Source organism: Ovis aries, chromosome 13 (assembly GCF_016772045.2).
Source record: "Ovis aries strain OAR_USU_Benz2616 breed Rambouillet chromosome 13, ARS-UI_Ramb_v3.0, whole genome shotgun sequence".
Taxonomy (NCBI): domain Eukaryota; kingdom Metazoa; phylum Chordata; class Mammalia; order Artiodactyla; family Bovidae; genus Ovis; species Ovis aries.
In genome coordinates this window covers 25956404-25982297 of record NC_056066.1, presented here as the reverse complement: position 1 = coordinate 25982297, position 25894 = coordinate 25956404, and the positions used below count along the sequence as shown (strand labels likewise).

The 25894-nt window shown below is 38.6% G+C and overlaps 1 protein-coding gene across 1 annotated transcript in view; it reads right to left on the bottom strand.

Moving 5' to 3' along the window:
- MYO3A (myosin IIIA) overlaps nt 1-25894 on the bottom strand; it is a 171578-nt gene that overhangs the window by 49054 nt on the left and 96630 nt on the right. The window contains exons 15-19 of the mRNA XM_027976633.3: nt 23690-23788; nt 23478-23592; nt 16961-17087; nt 12073-12283; nt 10251-10398 (exon numbers count right to left, since the gene is read on the bottom strand). Of these exons, the coding sequence (XP_027832434.1) occupies nt 10251-10398; nt 12073-12283; nt 16961-17087; nt 23478-23592; nt 23690-23788 (700 nt within the window). The remainder of the gene's footprint in view (nt 1-10250; nt 10399-12072; nt 12284-16960; nt 17088-23477; nt 23593-23689; nt 23789-25894) is intronic.

Sequence of the window (25894 nt, the reverse complement as noted above, 5' to 3'; positions counted from 1 at the left end):
ACTGTAATGTCAAATGCATAAAATAAAAACAATAAACAATCATTTCTGGAAGATGGCAGTACCAGCACAACATAGATGCTGATGATCTATTTTACGAAAGGGATGGGAAGAATCATGCTGCAGCTTTGCTCCTGACTTTTGCCTTCACTCTGCGTCCTCCCCAACCCCTAGTGCTGCAGTCTATAAGAGAGGACATAGATGACCTCTGACCTCCAACCCTTAGAGACACTTACATGGAAGGTACACAGCAGGTCTCAGGTTCTAATGCAGCTATTGCTGGGCAAGTATAACAGATAATCACTGTCTGGAGCAGAGTGTTCTCCTCCATTCACAAACTCAAGTCACAGGCTATTTTCATTACTATTTTAATACATTCTTCAATATATGTATATATTTATTCAATATATTCAATAATACATTGAATATATTACCCAATAATATATTCTTGAATATAAATATTTTCATTGAACACTTTATAATAAATCACTGTGATGGATGATAAAGAGATGTTTAAAATGAAGTCCCTGTCCTCAGTGGATTTAAGATAAACTGAGTGATTAGTAAATAAATACCTAAAATGCAAGGTAACACAGGTTGGATAAGTGGTATGTACAGAGTGAAAAAGTTGGCTTAAAGCTCAACATTCAGAAAATGAAGATCATGGCATCTGGTCCCATCCCTTCATGGGAAATAGATGGGGAAACAGTGGAAACAGTGTCAGACTTTGTTTTTTGGGGCTCCAAAATCACTGCAGATTGTGACTGCAGCCATGAAATTAAAACACGCTTACTCCTTGGAAGGAAAGTTATGACCAACCTAAATAGCATATTGAAAAGCAGAGACATTACTTTTCCAACAAAGGTCCGTCTAGTCAAGGCTATGGTTTTTCCAGTGGTCATGTATGGATGTGAGAGTTGGACTGTGAAGAAAGCTAAGCTCCGAAGAATTGATGTTTTTGAACTGTGGTGTTGGAGAAGACTCTTGAGAGTCCCTTGGACTGCAAGGAGATCAGTCCTCGGTATTCATTGGAAGGACTGATGCTAAACCTGAAACTCCAGTACTTTGGCCACCTCATGCGAAGAGTTGACTCATTGGAAAAGACCCTGATGCTGGGAGGGATTGGGGGCAGGAGAAGAAGGGGATGACAGAGGATGAGATGGCTGGATGGCATCACCGACTCAATGGACGTGAGTTTGGGTGAACTCCGGGAGTTGGTGATGGACAGGGAGGCCTGGCGTGCAAATGGTCGGACACAACTGAGCGACTGAACTGAACTGAACTGATGTACAGTGTACTACAAGCGGTTCTGAGAAAGAATTTATCTGGGATCTTGGTGGAAGAATTTAGTCCATGGCAGGTGGGGATTTAATATGCAAATCTTTTAACCACTGCTTTTAGAGCCTTGTAAAATTCAAATCACAGTTCGAGTGTCACCAGGAAAAAAATAAACATGTATTTTTAAATACAACAAAATCTTAATACATAAAAACGAGGCAGAACCCACTGCTCTGAAAGGGTAGATCACCTGAAAGACGTCCAGTTTACCCAGTATGAAAAAGTGGAAACTTACAAAAAATGGGAACTGCGAAATGAAGTTTCACAGCTTTTTCACTGGAAGGTAACCTTGAGAGATGTACACAGACCTAGAATTACTTGGCTGTCAGACACATTATGCTGACAGCAGATTATAGCTTAAATGGCAACTGCAAAGTTCAAAGAGGCTTTGTATGTTTTCTATGGAAAGTGTGCAAGGTTAAGGTCTAAACCAATGCATTTTTCACTTCTATTTGCCTGTGTCTAGATCCACTGACTGCTTTGGTGGCAGGTTACACAGAGCAGAGATGAGGAACCTGGAAAACAATGGACTTAGACTTTTAAGACACTGATTAGTATCTCTAGGCAAATTGATGGAGAAAATAAATGCTGTTAGGATTTACAAAGCACTGTTAGTAAAATGGTTATGCCTGAAACAACATATTATGTATTCTTATAGCTGTTATGATCTCAAAACATTGTTGTTTTTTTAAGTATATGTGGAAATATGTAGCCCATATAACTACTCAGAAAGTCCTCTGTTATGTCCTGTACATTAAAAATACCTTCAAAGAGGATGAGTAGAGTTTTTTTTTAAATGTTTATTTATTTATTTGGCTGTGCTGGGTCTTTTCTTTTTTTGCATTTTTATTTATTTTTTACTTTATAATATTGTGTTGGTTTTGCCATATGTCAACATCCACCACGGGTATACACACGTTCCCCATCCTGAACACCTCTCCCACCTCCCTCCCCGTACCATCCCTCTCGGTCATCCCAGTTGTGCTGGGTCTTAATTGTGGCATGTGAGATCTAGTTCCCCAAATAGGTATTGAACCCAGGTCCCCTAGACAGAGAGGACAGAGTCTTAGCTACTGGACCACCAGGGAAGTCCCCAGTGGAGTTATTATCTGCAGTAAAGCTGAGCTGTTCAGCATATAAAATCCCTGCTCTGTTCAGGTGTCCCAAATTCTTTTTGAAAAAGGGATCATTTTAAATATATATCAAGGAGAAAGGAAGTGAGAAGTTGTGTTTGTTAGAAAACTTCATGCCTAAGATAAGATTTCCTTGTTTTGCAATGAATTTTGAGTGTGAGGTGTGGACAGAGTAGAAAGAAAGGCTATGGAAGATGCATCCACAGCTACGGCCTACACCACAAGCTTACATATTTTGGGTCAAAATGTTACCCCAGGAGAGATTCAAGATCACTACACTGTCCTCAGACTCACACAGCAGCATAGAAGGGTGGCTACCATTAACAGATAGAGCCATGGATATTTAGGGGTAGGTGGGACCAGGGCAGGTAGAAATAAAGATGAAAAAGGCAGAGTTTCTGTCCTCTGCATGAGCGCTAGGTCGCTTCAGTTGTGTCCGACTCTTCGAGACCCTATGGACTGTAGCCTGCCAGGCTCCTCTGTCCATGGGATTCTCAGGCAAGAAAAGAGACATGGAGTGGGTAGCTGTGTCCTCCTCCAGGGGATCTTCCTGACCCAGGGATTGAACCCACGTCTCCTGCGGCTCCTGCACTGCAGGATGCTCTACCACTGAGCCATCCAGGCCCTCAGAGCACAGGAAGAATGCTCTCTGCCTTTCCATTTCAACCTTTAAGTTACCTCCTCGGGCTCCCCTGTTTTGTCTCTATTCTCTTTTCCAGTTGTTGCATCTACGAGGTCTATAGCCTTCCCGTTCGGGAGTGTCTACGCTGTCCCACTGTCACAGTCTCCGTCACTGCGGCTGCCACCTGCTCCAGTGCTAGCATGCTCTTCACTTTCCTTCCTTCCTGATTTAGGTTGACTCTCCTTGGCCTTTCTCTTTCTCTCTTTTTCCTCCCTTCCTTCCTCTCTCCCTCCTTCCTTCTTCCTTTCTTTCAATGAGATAGAGCCTGTTTTCTTCTGTATGAGAGAATACTTTGTTCGGTTCCTGGTTCTTTTCAACTTTATTTGTTAATGAGAAGATGCTCGGATGGGTATCAGACACCTGGATTCTGTCCTGGCTTTGTTTAATCAGCCTGTAACATTGGGCAAGTTATCTATGAACTGTATAAATGATCTACTTAGGTTTCTTCCAGTTTTAACATTTCAAAATGCTGACACTGCCTGAATGTGTTGTAAAACTTAATAGATAAGTGAATGTGTTGTTGACAGAACATTTGCAGGGGGAAAGAGGCCACACATATACATGTATTCCCTGACATCTGTCTTTTAGTAAAAGAATTCTTACTCACCAATTGCTCATGAGTGTACATATTCATGAAAATGTTGCCCATGTGGAAAGAAATCATTGAGAAGTTATTCATTCTAAGAGAGAATGAAAACCTTTGTAGGTTGAAAATCTGTGATTTTGCGTGTTATCAGTACTCGAGGTGAATTATATATTTATTACAGTGAAAAAAGAAATTTTGCCACTTTTTACGCTGAACTAATTTCAAACTAACAGGAAAGTGGCAAGAATGGTACAGAGGACTTCTATGTATCCTTTCCTAACCTTTTATTGCATTTGTTTTATCATTTGCTCTCTTTCTATATATACATATTATTTTTAGTAATAATATTTTACTGAAATAACTTTTTAAAAAACTAAAAATGAAGAAAGCAAAGTGGCAAATATGCATGCTGTAAAAACCTAAATAAAATTTATGATTGGAAATATATTTCTTTCAGTGTTTTCTATTCAAAGCTGATATCAATGGTTCTGCTCATTTTTACGTTAATGTTTATAGCAAGCCAAAGGGAATATTGATCATCAATTTGAGATGACGTAGGTCTTTAATTCAGAATTTGACAAGTAACCTAATGAGGCAGTATTTTGGATAATTCCTAATAAATATATATATTTTACATTTTACATATATTTCCCTGGTAGGTCGGACAGTAAAGAATCTGCCTGCAATGCAGGAGACCAGGGTTTGATCCCTGGGTCAAAAGATCCCCTAGAGAAGGGAATGGCATATCACTCCAGTATTCCTGCCTGGAAAATTCCATGGACAGAGGAGCCAGGCTACAGTGTATGGGGTTGCAAAGAGTCAGACATGGCTGAGAGACTAACACACACACAGTGAATTTTGTAGAAAGGAGATTTAATTGATGTTCCATAGAATGGCTCCCTTTTTTTTTTTTTCCTGAATAAAGAGATGTACAATATATTTTGAAATGGTAAGTCTCATCTAGTCACTTTTTGTACATGGTACCTTGAAAAGTGTTTAAAAGCCATAAAGGACTTAACAAATTTATACTCCATTGACGCTGATTTAGGATAAGGAGACATTGCACTGGAATCCAGACATGTAACTTTCTTTACACCAGGATCTCCTTCACCTTAAACTAGTTCCCCTTTACTGTCCTGTTTCAGTCTTCACCAAAAAATTCTTTCTGGTTTGTCAACACTGTCCTCTACCCTCACATGTAGAAAACCATAGTAGCTGTATACAGGTCTATGCTCCTAACTGTATATCTCATTCAACATTATTTTTATTCATAATTAAAATATTTTAAAAATATTATCAAATTATAAAAATAAGTACCACACATACCCACATCCCATACAGAGAGCTGACCCACTTCCTTGATGGAAGAGGAACAGTGTGCGTCGTGAGTGGTGAGTGAGGGGCGGGAAGGACCAGGAGTCCAGAAGGCAGCCTGTGAGAGCCAGAGGGAAAAGGCATTTTGCTCACAGCCAGGAGAGGCTTCAGGGATGCGCCACGTGCATCTACTCATTTAGGTACCAGCTTCCATACTTAGGGCTTCCCTAGTGGCTCAGACGGTAAGGAATCTTCCTGCAATGCAGGAGACCTGGGCTCGATCCCTCAGTTGGGAAGATCCCCTGGAGAAGGGAAAGGCAACCCACCCCAGTATTCTTGCCCAGAGAACTCCATGGACAGAGGAGCCTGGTGGGCTACAGTCCACGGGGTAGCAAAGAGTTAGACAAGACTGAGTGACGTGTGTGTGTGTGTGCGTGTGCGTGTGTGCGTGTGTGTGCGTGCGCATGTGTGCATGTGTGTTCCATACTCAATAAGTGAGAAGTTTAAGGAACATCTGGTGTGATCTCAAACAGTAGCTGAAAATTTGGCCAACCATTTATAAAGGAAGATTTGTTTTATACCAAGGGTTTCTTCAATGTACAGTCTGTCAGTGCTGATAAGGCAAATGCCTATAAAATGGCCTTTACCCCTTGGAGAGCACACAGAACACAAATGCCACTACCACTGCACACACATGGTGCAACAGGGGAAAAGCTGGATATAAAGTAAAAATTCACACTTGCAAGCAAAACAATCTGAAACGTATAGGGGGTTTATTTTTTATCAGATGATTGATTCTTTTTACTTTATGATGCTAAAAAAGTGGAAAGTGTAGATACCATATAATTGAATGAATTTTTGTTCTTTGCAATTGCCACAAATTATGTGTTGGAGCCCACGTCCAAATCCTCAAAAGCTTTAAACTTCAGAATATGAACAGCTGGAGATAAAATTCATACACATCACATTCTGAGATAGGTCACTTATTGCATTTATCGCTTCCATTATGTGCTGTAAATAGCTTCCTGCTTATAAAATGACTTCTGACTTTTAATTTTAAACCCACGGGCACATATATGAATCACCTATGTATATTATATATATAATCCTATCCTTTAGAGATTCAACTATTAATAGCTCACTTTAAAAACCAACTCTAGTTTGGTTAATAGAAAAATGTGCTAATGGATCAGAAAGCTTATCCCCATCAATAGGCACACGAGGAAATAGAGTAGATCTTCAGGATTCTAGAACAATGCTCTGGGGCATCACACAAGAATTCTGAGTCTAAGAAACAACGGTATTTATTCCAATCCAAACTCACGCCCATGGGGGACTAATCCATGGTTGATATTCATTCTCTTTAATTTGAATTATAAATTTCTAGGAAACAGACATCATTTCTTCTTGTCTGTACCACAATGATTACACCACAGTGCACGATTAAACGGACAAAACCCATCACTACACACCAGTCTGACTCTGACTTGAAGAGAACGTCAAGCTTTCTATCACTCTTCGCCTACAGTTGAGCTCCCTTCCACATGGAAGAAAATCAGAAAATAAGCAAAAACAAACCCCCAAGAAGCAAAATCTTGGCTACAGATTACCATGGAGACTCACTGTGAGGGCTATTACGAAAAGCTGCCTCCCTTAGTAGAAATTCTCTCTTTAAATGTGGTAGCTAATACACAGCTACATAAGCATTTCTCAGTTACATATAAATCTTGCCTTCACAGGGAAGTGACAGAATGAAAGGAAGAGAAAAAAAAAAAAAAACAATCAGGTGCACCCACATGTTAAAATCAACAGAATCCATGACCATTCCTGTGTCCACCAGATCACAGATTCACTGACCTGGTCACTCAGCTGCCAATGTTTGGTCCATAAAATCAGGAAGTAGGGATTCTCTGGTCCTTACCCCATGAAGGCACTTGAAAGGATTGGAAATGGCCTTAATTCCTCAAAATGCTTTGCATAATCCTGGATTTTAGTCGCATTTGTAATTTGCTGGAGCAATTTTGAGTTGATTTTGTCTTGAAAAACTCTCAAGGATATTTTTTTAAAAGTCATATTAGAGGAGTTTCACTTGTAGCAAGCCCAAACACAAAAGAACTAAAAGCATTAGGATGATAAATGAAATTCAAGGCTGTCAGTCAAAGTGAACCATAAACTAACATTCTATTAAAAGTAAAAAGTAAATAATTGTTGAAAGATGTACATTGGGTTAAAGGCTAGTTCCAATAACACCAGGTTCTAAGCTTAATCCCTCAAAAAGAAGACTAATGGAAGCCTAGCAACACACATTATTGATTAATTAAGCAGAAAGGAAATGCATCAAGATGTACCAGATCCCATGAAGCAGGTAACCCACATAGATTCCTATCAAAAAGTCCAAATCACCCCCTGTTGCCTCAAGTTTACTTGTTTCAATTTCTGACTAGCATTGATGCTGTGGACACTGTGAATCATTAAAGCAAGATGATATTGATTTAATAAATACTCATTGAGCATTTGCTCTATGTCAGGCTCTGAAGATAGAAAAAGAATTAATATATAATTGCTCAAGGAGCTTTCAGCCTCGTGAAAGAGAGCAAAAATGAAAACCAAATATTGTGTTGTCAAATGTCACATGTTTTTACTGGAGCATAAAGGAGAAAGGAATAAGAAAAGTTTCAATGGGGACTTCCCTGGAGGTTCAGTGGCTAAGACTCCACACTCCCAGTGTAGGGGGCCTGGATTCCACCCCCTGATCAGGGAACTAGATCCCACATGTTGCCACTGAGCGTCTGCATATCACAACTAAAGTCTTGAGTGCCACAACTAAAATAAAGATCCTGCTGCAACTAAGACTTGGCTCAGTCAAATAAATATTTAAAAAAGAATATGTCTCACTGTTTTTGTTTGTTTGTTTGTTTTTTTGAGTAAGGTAGTGGTTAGAGACGCCATTCTATGAGAAAGAATATAAGTGGGAGGAAAAGATGAATTCAATTCTGGATCAAGTTCTGGAAGTTGTCCTTACAGGAGGAGGATCAGAGAGGCATGGGGTTACAGATGAGGAGTGCAGCATCTCTAGCACATAGGGAGTAGCTGAAGTACTAGAAATAGATTCTTGCCTAGTGAATATGAGAGATATCAAGGATAGAACTCTTTGGGAGCTAGCATTTAGGGCAGTAATTCTCAACCTTGGCTGTATTCAGTTGGACTAGACTGGAACCTCAATGGCACCCCACTCCAGTACTCTTGCCTGGAAAATCCCATGGACAGAGGAGCCTGGTAGGCTGCAGTCCATGGGGTCGCTAAGAGTCAGACACGACTGAGCAACTTCACTTTCACTTTTCACTTTCATGCATTGGAGAAGGAAATGGCAACCCACTCCAGTGTTCTTGCCTGGAGAATCCTAGGGATGGTGGAGCCTGGTGGGCTGCCATCTATGGGGTCGCACAGAGTCAGACTCGACTGAAGCGACTTAGCAGCAGCAGCAGCAGTCTCATACCGAGACATCTGACTTAAATAGACTGGGACAGGATCTGGGCACTGGAATTCTACCCAAGTGATTCTAATGTGCAGCCAGGGTTAAGAACTACTGATGTATGGGTTGGTGCAGGAAGAGTAAAAAAAGGAAATCATCAAAGAGGAAGAGAAACAGAAAGCGTGTTAGGGATGCCCAACGCGGGGTTTTCCAGAAATAGGAATCCATCAACAGGGTTGAAGATACAGAAAGACCAATGTAGAGACTAAAATGTTTCTGATTTTAGTGACTGATGAGATTAAGAAGGGCCATTCCTACACAGTAGTCAGATGCTATGGACTCAGTGTACCCAGGTGGGGAAGAAATCAATATACTACAAGTGAATGTTGAATATGTTTTCATGGACCTTGATTGTGAAGGGAAGAGAGAGGGCCATGGCTACAGACATAAGCAGGCTGAGGAAGGGTTTTGTTTCCAAAGACTTGAAAAGATTTCATTGTATAACTAAGCTAAAGGATGGCACTAATGGAGAGGCATGGAGAGGGTGAGAGAAACAAGAATCTGGGGTGGATGAGAGCTGTGTAAATACAGATAAAATCTTAAATTCTTGCCCTTTTTATTAAAAATAACTTTTATTTTGTATTGGGGTAGAGCCGATTAACAATGTTAGGACAGTTTCAGGTAAACAGTGGAGAAATTCAGCCCCAAGAAATGTCACAAATCTAAACATTTTTTGTGCAACCACCATTTTCAAAATGTGATTTCAAAGTAAATTTGCAATAAAGCTGAGTATTTTGAATTAAAAAAAAATCCATGTACCTCTAGTTTATTTCAAATTTAAACAAAAACTTCAATTTTAAGTTGAACACACAACCATATAACAGTAAACACACAACAGTATAATACTACTTACAGGAAAAATGATATGCTAAATGATATAAAATATGACTATTTCTTTTAGGCTTGATTAACTAAATAATTTTAATACTACATTTTTGCCAAATGCAGTTCAAGTAACACTGATTTTTGAAGCTGAATCATAAATTACTTATTGTACTCTGACAAAATTACCATCTCATGGCGTTTACATCAAATCCATTATCTTGTGTTCTGTTGCTTAGCAACCGGAATTTTGAAGTTTAATGCATTTTACGTGGGTATTTAAATTCCAAACAGAATTTCAGCTTTGCAGTCTACAGAAAGAAATCCCTAGACACATCTGCTTACTTCAGTTTCCAAATTTCCTTTGTTTGCAAGGGCTCAGATATGTTAAGTTCGGAGAAGAGTCCAGCGATTTTTGGTGGAGCACACTCAACATCAGTTATCAAGACATACTAAATGCATACCAGCTTTTTAGCTTGTTTTTATTTTGACTAGGAGCATGGAGCAAAGGAAATCTTTTTGTAGTCTTTACTAAATGTTTCAGGCATTAAATCTATGATTTAGATCCCACTTCATAGTACAATTCTCCACAGAACACACTGCATGTGCGTACACTATATAACTTCCCTGGTGGCTCAAGCATCTGCCTACAGTGTGGGAGACCTGCGTTTGATCCCTGGGTCGAGAGGGAAGACTCTCTGGAGAAGGAAATGGCAATCCACTCCAGTATTCTTGCCTGGAAAATCCCGTGGACGGAGGAGCCTGGTGGGCTACAGTTCATGGGGTCGCAAAGAGTCGGACTTGACTGAGTGACTAAACTATATGTAACAAAGCATCTCAACTCACCTGTTCCCAGGCGAATATGTGTTGGTTGAAATAAAACTGAATTTGTTCATTTGCAATGTTAATGCACAGCTGCTCAAAGGAATTTTTTTTGAAATTTTCAAAGCCAAATATATCCAGAATGCCAATGCTTAGTTCATCACCGTTGCCACTGGAAAATTAAAGAGGTATTATTTTGAGCTTTTATTTACTTTCTTAGGAGGTAATTGAAAGCAGGGTATCTCTGAGTCACTTTTGTGATTTAGCTAAGAAACTATATATTATTAGAACACGGAGTGAAATTTTTCTTAATTCAAAAAGTTTCCCTCCATAGAACATAACGTAGGTAGCATTCATTTTAAGATGTAGACAGTACAATATTTTCCCTATACTTCAGAAACTATTTCCATACTATCTTGAATACTTAAACAAAATAACCTTTTTGCCCTATAGGTTTATAAACAAAAAAATCACAGCCCCGAGTGAGTCATGAATCACAGGGAAAACCTATCAAGCACTCAGAATATAGCATAACTATGTTCAATAAAAGCCACACCAGAAAAGCAAAAATTCTGTGAAAGAGCATTTTGTCTCTCATTTTAGGACAATTAAAATGTCCCACTAAAAATATTTTACTTAAAGAACGGTTACTTGTTTTTGAATTATTCACTTGTCATTTTTAATACAGAACACACAGTAACCTGGAGAAAGTTATAAATATATATTAACTTATTTTATAATGTAATACTTTAAAATACAATTAAATACTATTTTACAATTCAATATTCCAGATGCGTTCTTTCCCCTGCTCCTTCACAAAGGTTATCTCTGTTCATTGATTTTGAGGGACAGATAGTCAAGAATGTTATTCCTCCATGTTCTTAAGTCCCTTGAACAGTTTGAATGATATGGCGTGGTGTGTATTGTAATGGAAAAATAACAATGAATTGCAGGCCTGAAATATGTAAAAAATGGTCTTTTATGTATAGTAAGCACAGGCGAATGAGATGACCTTAAGGTAGAAATCTATCTTGTTCTTCACATACCAATTTCTAAAGATTGTATGATTTACAGAATAAAGCTGTGGATGTAAGTGTGAAGATATATCTCTGCATAATCCCTGGTGTATAGACAGGCCATAGACTTACCTTATATTTTACATCGGTTATGGTCACATAATACTACTGCTTGTACCCTGCCACTTACGAGTTTATCTAGAGCATTTCTGAACCAAATTTCATTGGAGGTCATATGTACCCTTGTTAGGTTAAAGTATGAATAGAAGTTTTCCAGGACTTTCCTGGTAGTCTACTGGTTAAGACTCTGCACTTCCAGTGCAGGGGGGCTCAGGTTCAATCTCTGGTTGGGCAACAAAGCTCCCACATGCCATGCAGTGCAGCCAAAAAATAAATAAATAAGATAATATAATAAATAAAAAAGAAAAGAAAGCTTTCTTTTGCCTTGAAGATTTAATTCAACCCCTCAACACAAAGAACTGCTGAACAGACATTCTCTTTAAGTATAAAATGGTATATACGCTTCACAGTACACCTTCTAATTAAAAGAACATGTAAAATGATAGTAAGAAGTCACACTAAAAAAATCACTTTCTATTATGTTTATTCACATTGCTACAGTTTTTGTTCCAGCAGTTCTAAGAGTTTTACAGCCACATGGGGCAGTGAAGTATCATTAGGAAACAAAGCAGATCTACTAGAAATATAACTTTAATAATTAAATGATACTAGTTAGAATTCTTCAAAGGAACTCATAGAAAAATCAGTAAATTAGGAAGCAGATTTACATCACTTGACATTTGGGGAGCGTGTTCAATGAAGATTTTTACCTGGGTGATGCCTCGTGCTTCAGTAAGCTATTAATGCGGTTGACTATCCAACTAAATAAGCGTCCATATAAAGTTTTAGCCATTGCATCTCTGACATCAGTAGCCTTCTCTACAGTGTTGGGTCGTATGATGGTTTCTCCTCTAGTGACCACACAGTGGGAGGTGAGAGCTTCTTGCAGCTCATCTACTTGAATGCAAAGCAAAGAAGCAGCTAAAAATAAATAAATAAATAAACAGAGGTGTTGTTAGAAGACTTTATGACAATGAAGTCAGTCCACAGAGAATGAAAATCTCTTAATTCACCTTCTTTAAATGACATGAAATAAGCATATGAGTGTTTTATAATATAAAAAGAAGCTCCTATTCCATAAGAATTCTATGTCTCTTCTTGATTCTCTTTCTCCACGTACCTTGACTGGTTGGCGGCAGGCTGTTGTATAACATAGCACGACCCAAACCGAACTGACTGACAGAGCAACCAACTGCACAAGCCAGTGGTTGTTTAGGTTATGTCAAACAGAATTTCACTAATTTATGTTAAACAATTTAAAAACAATGAAAACTTCTGTATCATTTGATTGTGATTATACAGACACATTTTGAAAATACAGAAATTAATTGTAAGGTTACCTAGACTTAAGGGATATATGCAAACAAATGTCTTTCAAATAACATTTACAATATAGAAACAAAGGAGAATAAAATATCTTAACATTTTTATCATACTACTTATCAGTTATATATGTGAAGACTAAAGTTTGTTAAAACGTGCTGCCTGAATATTTAATACTTAATGATAATTAAATATCAGAGAACTTTTAAATGAATAATACTTAAGTTCAGTGAACTAAACTCATTTTTAATATAATAAACACACTTAACCAAACTATTACATGACAGGCTAATTTCTCCAATCAGTTGTTCTCCTTTTAAAATATTTTGAATATTTTAAATTTACTGTTAGCACTTGGGAAAAGATATTTCTTGACTACGTGGCTAAAATTGTTGAGCCTTATTTAAACAAAATATTTTTTTCACATTGTATAAGTAATACTGGCTCAATGCAGAAATCCCTACCTTCAAAGAAAACATTCTGTGTTTCTTTCCTTTGGGGCATGTTTATTGTTACTATTCTGCACATACATTTTATTTTAATATCTTAAGCATTTCCAATTTTGTTGAATAGTATTTGTTAGTATCATTTTATTTTGATGCATAATATTCTGACATATATCTTAATGTATCAATTTTTAAATTGTTGGATGCTTAGGTTGCTTCCATATGGTCACAATTGTAAAGAATGTGAGGATAAATATTTGGGGCACGAATCTGTATTCCTGTCTTGTATTATTCTCTTAGCATAAATTGCCTAAATTTAGCAGTTGGTTCAGAGTATATATATGTATCAACATATATATAGTATTGAGATACACTATTGCTCTTCAAAAACTCTAAACCAACTATACTCCCATCAGTTAAATGAAAGATAAATAATTTCAATACAAGATCACAGACTTCAGGGATTATTATTTTTAAAAATGTTTTCTTCTTTCAATTTGTGTTTGGTTCCTAGAAAAGCTGAATACTTTCTTCTTTTCATATTTTTTATTAGTGACTTGTTCTTATTTTGTAAACTGCCTCTTTTTTCATTGATATATTCATCTCTTCCTAACCTATTTAGAAGTTTAAAGAGAATAATTCTTTGATATATACATTGCAAGTACTTTTCCTCATTTTTCATCTGCATTGCAATTTATTTTCCTGCTTTTAGGGTAAAACTTTTAATTTTTATGTAGTCAAATATCTACTTAAAACTTATATGTGATCTTCTCACATGAAGTCCTTCAAGTCTTTTCTCATCTCAGGAGTATATAAATGCATTTTGTCCTGTACACTTATATATTTACTTATTTGCATTTATATTGATACACATTTGGAATTCCCTTTGTATGCGGTATATGAGAAGGATTCAAACCCCTTGTCCTTCAAATGGTCAGCCAGTTGCCTATCCCTAAAACACTGATTCCCTCGTGATTTGTAATGCCTTTTCTGGTAATTCTACTTAGCTCTGTTTCTGATTAATGTCTCCTATTTTGACTGGTACGTCTATTTCTATTCCCCCATTATTCATTCATTTGACATGTTTATCTACTGAGCATCTACTGCATGCCAGGCATTTTACCTGGGGATATACTGCTAAGTAGAACACCTTGGAAGGCAAAGTTCTCATCTTGATGGTCTTCATCCAGGGTAAATGAGATGCTAATCAAGAAGTACAAGTGGGAAGATAGAGGCAGGGTGTGGAAAAGGAGAGGGGCAAGGAGCGAGAGGGAGACGGAGAGATCCCATGGATACAGGTGGTAAGTGATTCCTGAATGAACTGTGAAAGACAGCTTGGAAAAGTTCAAGAATTACGGTGGAATGAACCACTGTGTGGTCATTCAGTTCAGGTGAGAGGGGATATGTCTTTGATGAGAACGATGATGATGGAGATAAAAAGAAGAGGCCATATTTGCGAGACAGTTACAGGAGAGAAAGGACAAAACTGGTGCCTGATTGAAACCATGCACCTGTAAAACCATCCAGAGCCACAGCCTTCATTTGCAAATAATTCCTTGTATCTTTAACTATAAATCATTTTCATGTAAATTAGCAAAATTTCTGTTTCCCATGAGTGGTTGTTTCAGAAAGTGGTTTAATTAATTTCAACTATATCAATATTAACATTTTGTGACCCATATGACTATCTCCTGCTATACAAAAATAGGTTGTCAGTCATTAAAATCATTGTTCAGTTTGGTGGTAATTCATGTACTTATATCTACATCATAGCTTTATTGCAGCTCATTCTGTTGGTGCTGATAAGTCATGTAAATATGATCAGACAGTGAGGTTTGAATTTTATCATGGTATTTTCTGGCTACTCCTTCCACTTCTGATAACCTAATATTGTATGAGCCAATTAAGTTTTCTTTATATAGGAAAAGACTGACAGGTTACATGCCAACCTCAGACACATCTGCTGTGTTACTCAGCTGGTTCCAGATACTCAGTAGGATGAAGATGATAGAGATCTGTGGATAGGTTCAGACCAGGATGGTTTGGCATTCGGCTCTCTGAAATCACCTTAAAACATCTCATTCTGTTCATAAGTAAGTATAAATCAGAAATATATATATACAGTAAGTCCCCTACATATGAACCTTCAAGTTACAAGCTTTCAAAGACGGGAGCTTGCATCTGATTCCAGCGAGGAACCAGAACCTGTGCCGTCAAGGTCAGGCATGAGTGAAATTGCAGCTTGCCCTCCGTCTCCTATTGCTGATAATCCTTTTTCTCTACCGCCTCCCACCTCACCTCCCTCCTCCAGTCAGTAACTCTACTTGCCTGTTCCCTTAATGCCAACCCATGCATGCCTCCTGTACTGTACTGCTGTGTTTTTCAAGATACCATACTGTAAGATTTAAAACGTTTTACTTTTTGCTTGCTTTAATGTACTGTATGGTGATTGCAGCCATGAAATTAAAAGACGCTTACTCTTTGGAAGGAAAGTTATGACCAACCTAGATAGCATAATGAAAAGCAGAGACATTACTTTTCCAACAAAGGTCCGTCTAGTCAAGGCTATGGTTTTTCCTGTGGTCATGTATGGATGTGAGAGTTGGACTGTGAAGAAAGCTGAGTGCCGAAGAATTGATGCTTTTGAACTGTGGTGTTGGAGAAGACTCTTGAGAGTCCCTTGGACTGCAAGGAGATCCAACCAGTCCATTCTGAAGGAGATCAGTCCTGGGTGTTCTTTGGAAGGACTGATGCTAAAGCTGAAACTCCAGTACTTTGGCCACCTCATGTAAAGAGCTGACTCATTGGAAAAGACTCTGATGCTGGGAGGGACTGGGGGCAGGAGGAGAAGGGGATGAGAGGGCTGGATGGCATCACCGACACGATGCACGAGTTTGGGTGAACTCCGGGAGGTGGTGATGGACAGGCAGGCCTGGCGTGCTGCAGTTCATGGGGTCGCAAAGAGTTGGACACGACGGAGTGACTGAACTGAACTGAACTGATGTACTACTTGTGTAAAAAGTTTTACAAATCTATTACAGTACAAAACTATATAGCTAACTGTGTTAATTAAGTGCCTAAGCTAACTCTGATGGACTTATAAATAGAATGCACTTACAAATGCACTCTTGGAACAGAACTTGTTCATATGTAGGGGACTTACTATAAATTAAATTTTATATCATATTTCCCAGGTTACAAATGAAACTTTAACAGATCTGGAATTGTGGGGCATATGCCAATATTAAAAATAAAAATAGGGTATATTCTAAAAAAAAAGTTTGCCACAGGATGGTATCAGTGAGAAACTTTAAATTACTGAAATAATTCATTAAACTTAGTCAATATAAGTTGATTTGAAGCAAATACCATGATGTACTTTACTTGCATAGAAAATGACTCCAAAATGAACCAACCCAAGATGAATATGTATAAAACTCCATTCAGTACAAAAATAAATATTCAGATCTTCATTACTTATAAATGACAGAGATGCCAAATTCACACAATAACAACTTCAACTTTTTTTCAGATCAGTTTGCTAAATCTTAATTATGTTTTCTGTACTTTTACACTGAAATGTAAATAGCTCCTAAAATAGTCACGAAAGCCTAGTCTTTAGAAATGTTTCCTATAGTAATTAGCTAATTTATAGACACAAATATCTGTTTTAAACAGTGGACTCTGGAAACTTCACTTGATGTAAATTGAATTTGACTATTCTTTTTTAGGGTTCCATAAACGTACAACTGCCCCGATGTGACACTCTCACCATGTCATCAGATGTTTTTTAGGAGTTCAGTTTTGAATGAAAGATAATGAAACTCACAGTTCTCCAGAGCTGCATGATTCGAAATGTGGCTCTTGTCAATCTGGTGTTCCGTTGCCACAGAAGAAAATTCAATGTTTCCAACGTTCAAGATTGCAGCCAGTATACTGTATATACTTCCAAGTTGCTGAAATGCAGCATGGAAAGGTTAGCAGCTCTCTCACCTTGAGAACAGCAAAGCAGTGACTGTGGCTGCAGACAGACCAGGGAAGAATCCAGGCTCCAGCATAACAAGGTCATCCCACGGGCAATGATGCCGAACTAAGAGAAGCCAACTGGCTTCCCTGGTCCTCTCATTCTACTCAAATCATCAGTGCTGGCTGAATTGCGATCTTCAAGAACCGTAACTTTTTACAATGTTGAATGAAGACAACTAGGTATCAAATTATTGTTTTCAAATTATTATGAAATGACTAAAAGGGACTTTTATGCCCCTCCCATTCTGACTAAAACCAATTTTTTAAAATAAAATGTTTCATAGAAATTCACCACTTTGTGTGATGCTTTAAAATATTTTAAAATTTACTTCACAAATATTATTTGGTCATAGTGGAAGCCACAACTGATAATCCAAAGAAAATGTACTATATTGTGGATTTAGACTGTCATAGAAAATACAAGGAAACTTAAAGCGGGGGAAAAAAGACATTCTCATCTTCAACAAAAGACATATGACTCTGTGCAAAGGGAGACAAATAAAATTCCTGTCATGACATGATAAAAATTGCCTCTAAATGAGTTGACTCATAAAACTACTAATCATTTATTTTAAAGCTATGGCAAGAAAATGGCTTAGGGAATCATGTGTTTTTAAAAGTTTTAGAGTTCTCTAATTTGTGCTATTTTTAGAGAATATTTTATTTTGACTTGCCTGTCAATTTGCATGGCGTGTGCTGAATCACAAATGTACAAGTAAACTAAATCCCAGGGATATTTAAAGGGACACATACACCATGAGTGCTGTCAACACCAATCAGAGAAAGACAAGGACAGAGAAAGAAACAGGGAGAGAGAGAGAGAGAAACATTCTCTCTATTGGAGAGTCACCAAAATTGTGAAAGGCAGCAAGCTGTGCTTACAGGATATGAAAATCAAGCTATTTAACTTTATCTTGCAAGTTGCCTCTTTTCAAGATGAAGTTGAAGCAACTATGGACAAAGGACGCATCCAAAGAAGCCAGAGAGATGACATAAAAAAAATCAGGAGTGGGATAAAAAGGAAGTGAACACCCACTCAATTTAATTCCACTCTGTCCCATCCAGGACAGTCTGTCTTGTTAACTCTTGGAGGCTCTGCTTCTAGGTGGGAGACCAGTACCTTCTAGGAGGGTCACCTTGAACTGGACTAAAAATCTTCAAAAATATTTAGCAGTAATTGTGCTTCAGCTCCAGAAACAGATGTTATATTTTCTTTCCTCCTAAGCTGTGTGTTTGGATATTCAATAAACACTGACTATGTTTAAGCTGAAACCTGCAGTTTTACATAAATGAATTACATTTGTCACTAGACTCTGACTGCCAGACTCGTTTCCTTGTATTGTGACTAAATGTTGCTTTGCCAGGCAACGGAAAGCAGATGAGGCAAATAGAACTGAACCATTTTCTCTAACGACTCGGACTTGGAAGTAAACAAACCAACAAACCAATTAAAACTGATACCCTGCTTCTAAGATAGTAACCTCTGGGGGAAGGAACTGGTAAAAAGATAAGTTCCTCTGATGATGCAAAGCAGGAAAGAGAGCTATAAAGAAGCCCAGTTCTGGGTTGGCGGCAGAAGCTGCTTGCTGGGTGGACAACATGCTTCCAGTCTGGAGGATGCGCTGAGATCCAGTTAACCTCTTCTGTTTCCCCCTAACCAGGCAACCAACAGAGCCAGACCACAGTTCCAAGGGGCATCGACCACTTGCTACATTCATAATATGACCAACGATTGGAGACAAGAGTAGACACTGCTTTTTTTTTCTTTATTCACTGCATCCTCTTCTGTTTTAAGAGCCAGGATACCCCCTAGTGCTTAAATTGACTTGTCTCCATACCTACAAGCTGTGGGTAATGGCAGAGTTCTGGGGAGGTTAGGGAAAGGGAAGGGGCATCCCAGGTGGAGCTAGTGGTAAAGAACCTGACTGCCAATTCAGGAAACACAAGAGATGCAGGTTCAATCCCTGAGTGAAGAATCAGATCTCTTGAAGGAAGAAATGGTAACCCACTTCAGTATTCTTGCCTGAAGAATCCCATGGATAGAGGAGCCTGGCAGGCTACAGTCCATGGGGTCACAAAGAAGTGGACTAAGCCTGGAACAGGGTGGGCATGTGGAATCACCTGGAATGTCTCTCAGGGCTTGTCTGAAATCTCTGGGTGGCAGTCATATGTCACTTGGAAAATGGCTGAAACTCATGCCTTCCCAGTCAGAGACTTTCTCTCCCAGACCTGAACTACCTATAAACACACTAATTTCACTAGTAATAAAAATGTCTATTTTATTAGGAAATGTGTTCATCAGGATCATCTCTAACTCCAAATGTTCAGGTCAGATTAGTATGGTTCCCAAAAGGTAGTCAGGTAAGGTTGACAACACAGTTTTTAGTGTCACATGATGTCCACTACCCAGACCTCATGGCTACAAAAGAGCACAAACCACACCATTCTTCACATGAGATATCCACAGTGAGTTCTATCATCTCAGTACTCTCTCAATGGTTCAACTCCATTCTGTCCTCATTTTTGTCCCAAATCTCCAGCAAAGGCTGTGATCGATCAAGCAAACTGTCCTGTCCTTATATATCAATCTAATCACTATGTTAACCTTAGCTGCTCCTTCTGCTTATTCTCCTCCTCCACCCTTCCTCCTTCTTTTACTTTCTTTTGTAAGGGTACAGTAGAAGAATGAGATTTATGCACTGGTCCTTTACCATGCATCTGTTGCACCCGTAGAAAGTTCTTCATTTTAACACATTACAGCTAAGAGCAAAGTCAGCAAGCTTCCCTAAACACCCTCAGAAATCTTAAAAATGAATTCTTTTTTCCATTTCAAAGCCTAAAAGCTATTGAATGCATCAACAGAGAGAAAGTCTCCAATCATATCCTTTCTGCCTATAGACCACAGAACCACTGTTTCCTGATTTGCGCTGCAGTTTATAGAGTGGACAGTCAAAGTTCCAGGCAAGGTCCATGAATCTTTGGAAAGAATGAATTATCCAAAATAAATATGGCTGAGCTGGAGCCTCTACTTCCAAACCAAAAAGTTATCAACTTCAGCCAAGGTAAGTAAAGTATTTACCTAAGGATGCACTCAACTCGAGCTTGTCAATGAGTCTACAGTATGTTTTCCTCTTGTCCATTTAGCTCTTAATCTTCTGGCAAAAACTGAAAACTCTTTGGGAAAGTCATGGTAACGATTCTTCTCTGATCCCCAGAGGAGCCATTTCTCCTTGGCTGATCCTGAAAACAGCCTTCCAGGTCCCCTAAGGCTCCTACAGCTCTCACCCACTCCTTCCCACAACAGGCTCATTCACCTAGAAACACAGAAGCAAAGTATTTCAGAACTCAAGGGGGACTCTAAATTCTGGGGCTGTAAAAGCAGCCTGGTAGGGAGTCCTCCCCACCCCCCACATCACATCTGAATTCCTCTTGGTTATGGAGAAAGGCCACACCAGAAAAATTAACTCTAAAAGTTGAAACATTTCCTGATGCAGAAGGATTATCTTGGTTTACCTAAACCTCTTCTGAAGAGAAGGCCCTAATTTCAAATTAGGAAAAGAAAAGCCATTCATGTATCCTTCTCCAACCTCATCAAGTTGGCAGAGATCATACTCTATTCCCTAAGGTCAAGGTTCTTAAAAATACTTCTCCTCAGGCCTACAGCTAGGATACTCAAGGTGGAGTCAAAGACTTTCCAAAAGAAGTCAAGACTGGGGAACTATCTGTCATCAGAGCTGCCAACAGGAGAGGCTCTGCATTTGAGAAAACACACTTGGCAGCAAACTTTGCCCTATGCAAAGAACAGGTACAACAGGGGTTTTTTTCGTTTGTTTGTTTAGAGTTTTTTGATGTGGGCCATTTTAAAAGTCTTTATTTAATTTGTTACAATATTGTTTCTGTTTTATCTTTTGGTTCTTTGGCCTCAAGGCATGTAAGAGCTTAGATTCCCAGTGAGGGATGGAACCCACACTTTGCATTAGAAGGTGAGGTCTTAACTACTGGGTGGCCAGGGAAATCCCCAGGTACGGCTCTGAAATAATTATTTGGGGGTGAGCAAATGTATCAAATGGATGAAAGGCTACTGTGACAGCCTTCTATTTTAGAAGGGAGTCAGCAGTTCTTAACAAACATGCTACAGAATTAGATTCAATAATATCACTGCACATAATTTGAATGATTCTCATCACGTTTCACTTCCATCAGCATCTCTACATTTTATATCCTGCTGATAAAACTTTCCAAATTTTTGGAAAAGAATTAGGTATTATTTTTAGCTCAGGCTCTTAGTAGAGATTTCATAACCCAAGACATTTCAGTAAACTTCCTAAGCAGACACATGAACAGTTTCAAGTTGTAGGAATGTCATTTATGAAAATGAAATTAAAATCCAACAAATTGCACACTACTTTCTTGCAAGAGTTCATCTAAAAGCCTGATTCGCATTCATAGTGAAGTATTCTTCTTATCACAGAGCTGAATCAGCACAAACAGTAAGCTGCTAAGGGCAGAGTCTGAAAGCTTCTCTAAAAGCCTTCAGGGAGTCCTTATTAAATAAGATACTTTGTTATAAAAATTTTAAACATACAATCTAGGACACAGTAAGAAATCTTTATTACTCAAGGATAAATTCATAGCCTTAAATGCTTTCATTATTAAATAAGGAACATGAATAGAGAAATGAAGCATTCTCGTTAAAAAAAAGAAAACAAGAAACCGAATTCATACATTAATAAAAAACATTTTTAAATAAAATCAATAATACAAATAATGTGCTTCAAAAGGTGCCATCAAAAAAATAAAAGACAACAAAAGAGAAAATTTTTGCAAATCATGTAAGACACTTGTATCTACAATATAAATAATTCTTACAACTCAATGATAAAAGAACTTAATTAAAAAATCAGCAAAGAATGTGAACAGATGCCCCTTTAAAGAAGATATATAAATGACAAATGACCAACAAATGCATGAAATAGAACCTCAGCATCATAAGCCTTTAGGGAAATGTAAATCAAGCCCACAATGGCATATCATATCACACCCACGAGAGTGGCTAGGACCAGATAATAGTAAGTGCTGGGGAAGATGGAGAAAAGTCCAAATCTACCTACTGAATTGAAAAATAGTGCAGCTGCTTACATTCTGGTAAGTTCCTCAAAAGGTTAAAAATAGTGTTGCTCTGTAACCTGGCTCTTCCGTTCCTTGGTATACACCAAAGAGAAGCAAAAGCTCATGTCACATAAAAACTTGGACACGGATGATCACAGCAGCATGATTCACCATAGCCGAAAAATGGCACTGACCCAAACGCCCATCACGTCACGAATGGATAAATAACAGCAGGCGTATGAACACAATGCAGCAGCACACCTCAGTGAAAGGCAGTGAAATACTGACACACGCTACAGCATGGATGGGCCTTGCGGACATCATGTCAACGGGAGAAGCTGCTCACAAAGGGTGACATAACGCATCACTCGAGTCGTGTGAAACGTGCAGAATAAGCAGATCGAGGGTGACAGAAGCAGAGGTGGGGTGGGAACGAGGAGGAACTGCCAGGCACGAGCAGGTCTCCTTGGGGTAAAAATTTAGAGCATGAAAATATTCTCAAAGTGATTATGGAGAAGGATGCACACCTCTGTGGCTGTATTGAGTCATTAAAATGTACAGTTTTAAATGGCTGACTTGTAAGGCATGTGAATAACATCTTTGTAAAGCTGTAAGACGGAGAAGGCAATGGCAACCCACTCCAGTACTCTTGCCTGGAAAATCCCATGGACGAAGGAGCCTGGTAGGCTGCAGTCCATGGGGTCGCTAAGAGTCGGGCACGACTGAGCGACTTTACTTTCACTTTTCACTTTAATGCATTGGAGAAGGAAATGGCAACCCACTCCAGTGTTCTTGCCTGGAGAATCCCAGGGACGGGGGAGCCTGGTGGGCTGCCATCTTTGTCGCACAGAGTCGGACACGACTGAAGCGACTTAGCAGCAAAGCTGTAAGAAGAAAACACTGCACTATAAAGTGTGATATGATCACATTTATGTAATTACATAAAATTTTATATATATGTGGGAGAGATAAATATATATAAAAGATTAAGAACAAAACTAAGTTCAATTATATTTCAAGGCCACAGTTTCCTCAAGTATGAGATAAAAATGATAATCGTTATTTCATAAGGTCATTTCACTAATTTAAAAAATTATCCATATAACGCACTGAGCACAATGTCTGGCATGTGGACCACTCTATAAATGCTAACTCTTACCATGAGTGATGACAAAAAGACGCTTAAAGGTTTAAATGTCTTCCATACTCACCTCCATTGTAAAACCGATGACTTTGAAACACTGCTCAATTAATTCATATTGGGATTTATAGAAACTATTATTCATCATGTCTTGTATTGTCCTGATGTGGTCATTCTGCAGGTATCTGGGGGTGGGGGGCGGAATCCGAAAGGATAGGTGAGAATCTAAAATTTAGTGAAAGGTAGAAGTATTATTTATAAAAGTTCAAGCTGCTGGGTTACCTGGGAGGCTTGTCTTCTGGCAATTTATAATGGGCTAATTTCTTCTTTTCAGCTAAACCAGTATAGATGTAATAAAAAATATGGAAGTTTTTTTCTCCACTGAAAAGATAAGACATTTTCAGGACGGTAAGAACACTTATTAATTGCTAAAGTTTCTTGGTGATATAATTATCAGAACAACTGTGAGTCCACGGAGGGTTTCCTGGAATACTGGATTTTGGCTTTCTGTGGCTGTGACTGTCTTCAGTATTTTCAACTACAACTGTCATTGAATTACAGACTCTGCTGAGTGCTTTGTATGAATCATTCAGTACATATTTGTGGGCCCACCAGGCATTTTCTAGGCATCGGGGATACAGCAGGAGCAAACAGTCAAAATGCCCTGACTTCTTAAAGTTTACATGCCAGTGGGAACAAAGTAATAATGAATAGAGCATGTCAGGTGGTGGTGAGTGCTACATGATCTTAGTCACCTGCCTTAACCCCCTCATTTCACATACGAAGAAACTGACACTTAGAGGGGACACTAACCTCCCCTCAGGTCACAGAGTGGATGGCCAAACTGGATTTCACCAGCACTGTTTGATTCTAAAGCCCATGTCACTAACCACCTCTCTACCCTGTCTTTCTGGGGCTCAGTTTTCTCTCTTGCAAGAGAAATCTGTTCCTTATGAATCTCAATTTCCTCAACTCTGCGGTTCTCTCTATAATCAGCATTTCCAAGGCTTTATAATAGCACAATTAAGAAATGTTACAATGAGGTATTGAAGACCTATTGCTCAGAAAAAAAAAAATTTTCTTCCAAACTATGAGAGCTCATGGACAAGGCACCTGGTCACCCAAAAGCTCTGATGGAGATGTACAATGAGATTAATGGTGTTTTCATATCTGCTAACACAGCATCCACTCTGCAGCCCATGGATCAAGAAGGAATGTTGACTTTCAAGTCTTATTATTTAAGAAATATATCTTGTAAGGCTATGCCTGCCATAGATAGTGATTCCTTTGATGGATCTGGGTAAAGTCAATTGAAAACCTTCTGGAAAGGACTCACCATTCTAGATTTCATTAGGAACATTCACGAGTCATGGGAAGAAGCCAAATATCAAAATTAACATGAATTTGGAAGAAGTTGATTCTGACCCTCATGGATGATTTGAGGGGTTCCAGACTTCAGTGGAGGAAGTAACTGCAGATGTTGTGGAAATAGCAAGAGAACGAGAATGAGAAGTGGAGCCTGGAGATGTGATGGAATTGTTACAGTCTCATGATAAAACTGGAATGGCTAGAGAGTTGCTTCTTATGGATGAGCAAATAAAGTGGTTTCTTAAGATGGAATCTACTGGTGAAGATGCTGTGAAAATTGTTGAAATGACAACAAAAGATTTAGAATATGACATAAACGGAGTTGATAAAGCAGCAACAGGGTTTAAGGGGACTGACTCCAGTGTTGAAAGAAGTTCCACTGTGGGCAAAATGCTATCAAACAGCATCACAGGCCACAGAGGAATTGTTCATGAAAGGAATAGTCAACCAAAGAGGCAAACTTCATTGGTAATAAGCTGCCACAGACACCTCGGTCTTCAGCAGCCACCAACTTGATCCATCAGCAGCTATCAATATGGAGGCAAGATCCTCCACCTGACAAAAAATTGTAACTGGCTAAAGGAAATCAGCCCTGAATATTCACTGGAAGGACTGATGCTGAAGCTCCAATACTTTGGCAAGCTGATGAGAAGAACTGATTCATTGGAAAACAACCAACGAATGTTGAGAAAGATTGAAGGCAGGGGGAGAAGGGTCAACAGAGGATGAGATGGTTGGATGGCATCACCGACTCAATGGACATGAGTTTGAGCAAGCTTCAGGAGTTGGTGATGAACAGGGAAGTCTGGCGTGCCGCAGTCCATGGGGGTGGCAAAGAATCAGACAGGACTGAATGACTGAACTGAAGGGTCAGGCGATGGCTAGCATGTTTTGGCAATAAAACATTTTAAATTAAGATGTGTGTATTTTTTTTTTGACATAATGCTACTGCACACATAATAAACTACAACATATTGTAAACATAACTTTCGTATGCACCAACAGACTGAAAAATTCATGTGACTTGCTTGCTTTATTCTGTGGCTGGAACCAAAGCCACAAATATGTCCGAAGTATGCCTGTATTCAATTGAATTTGAGATGAAAGCAGGTTGTTGGA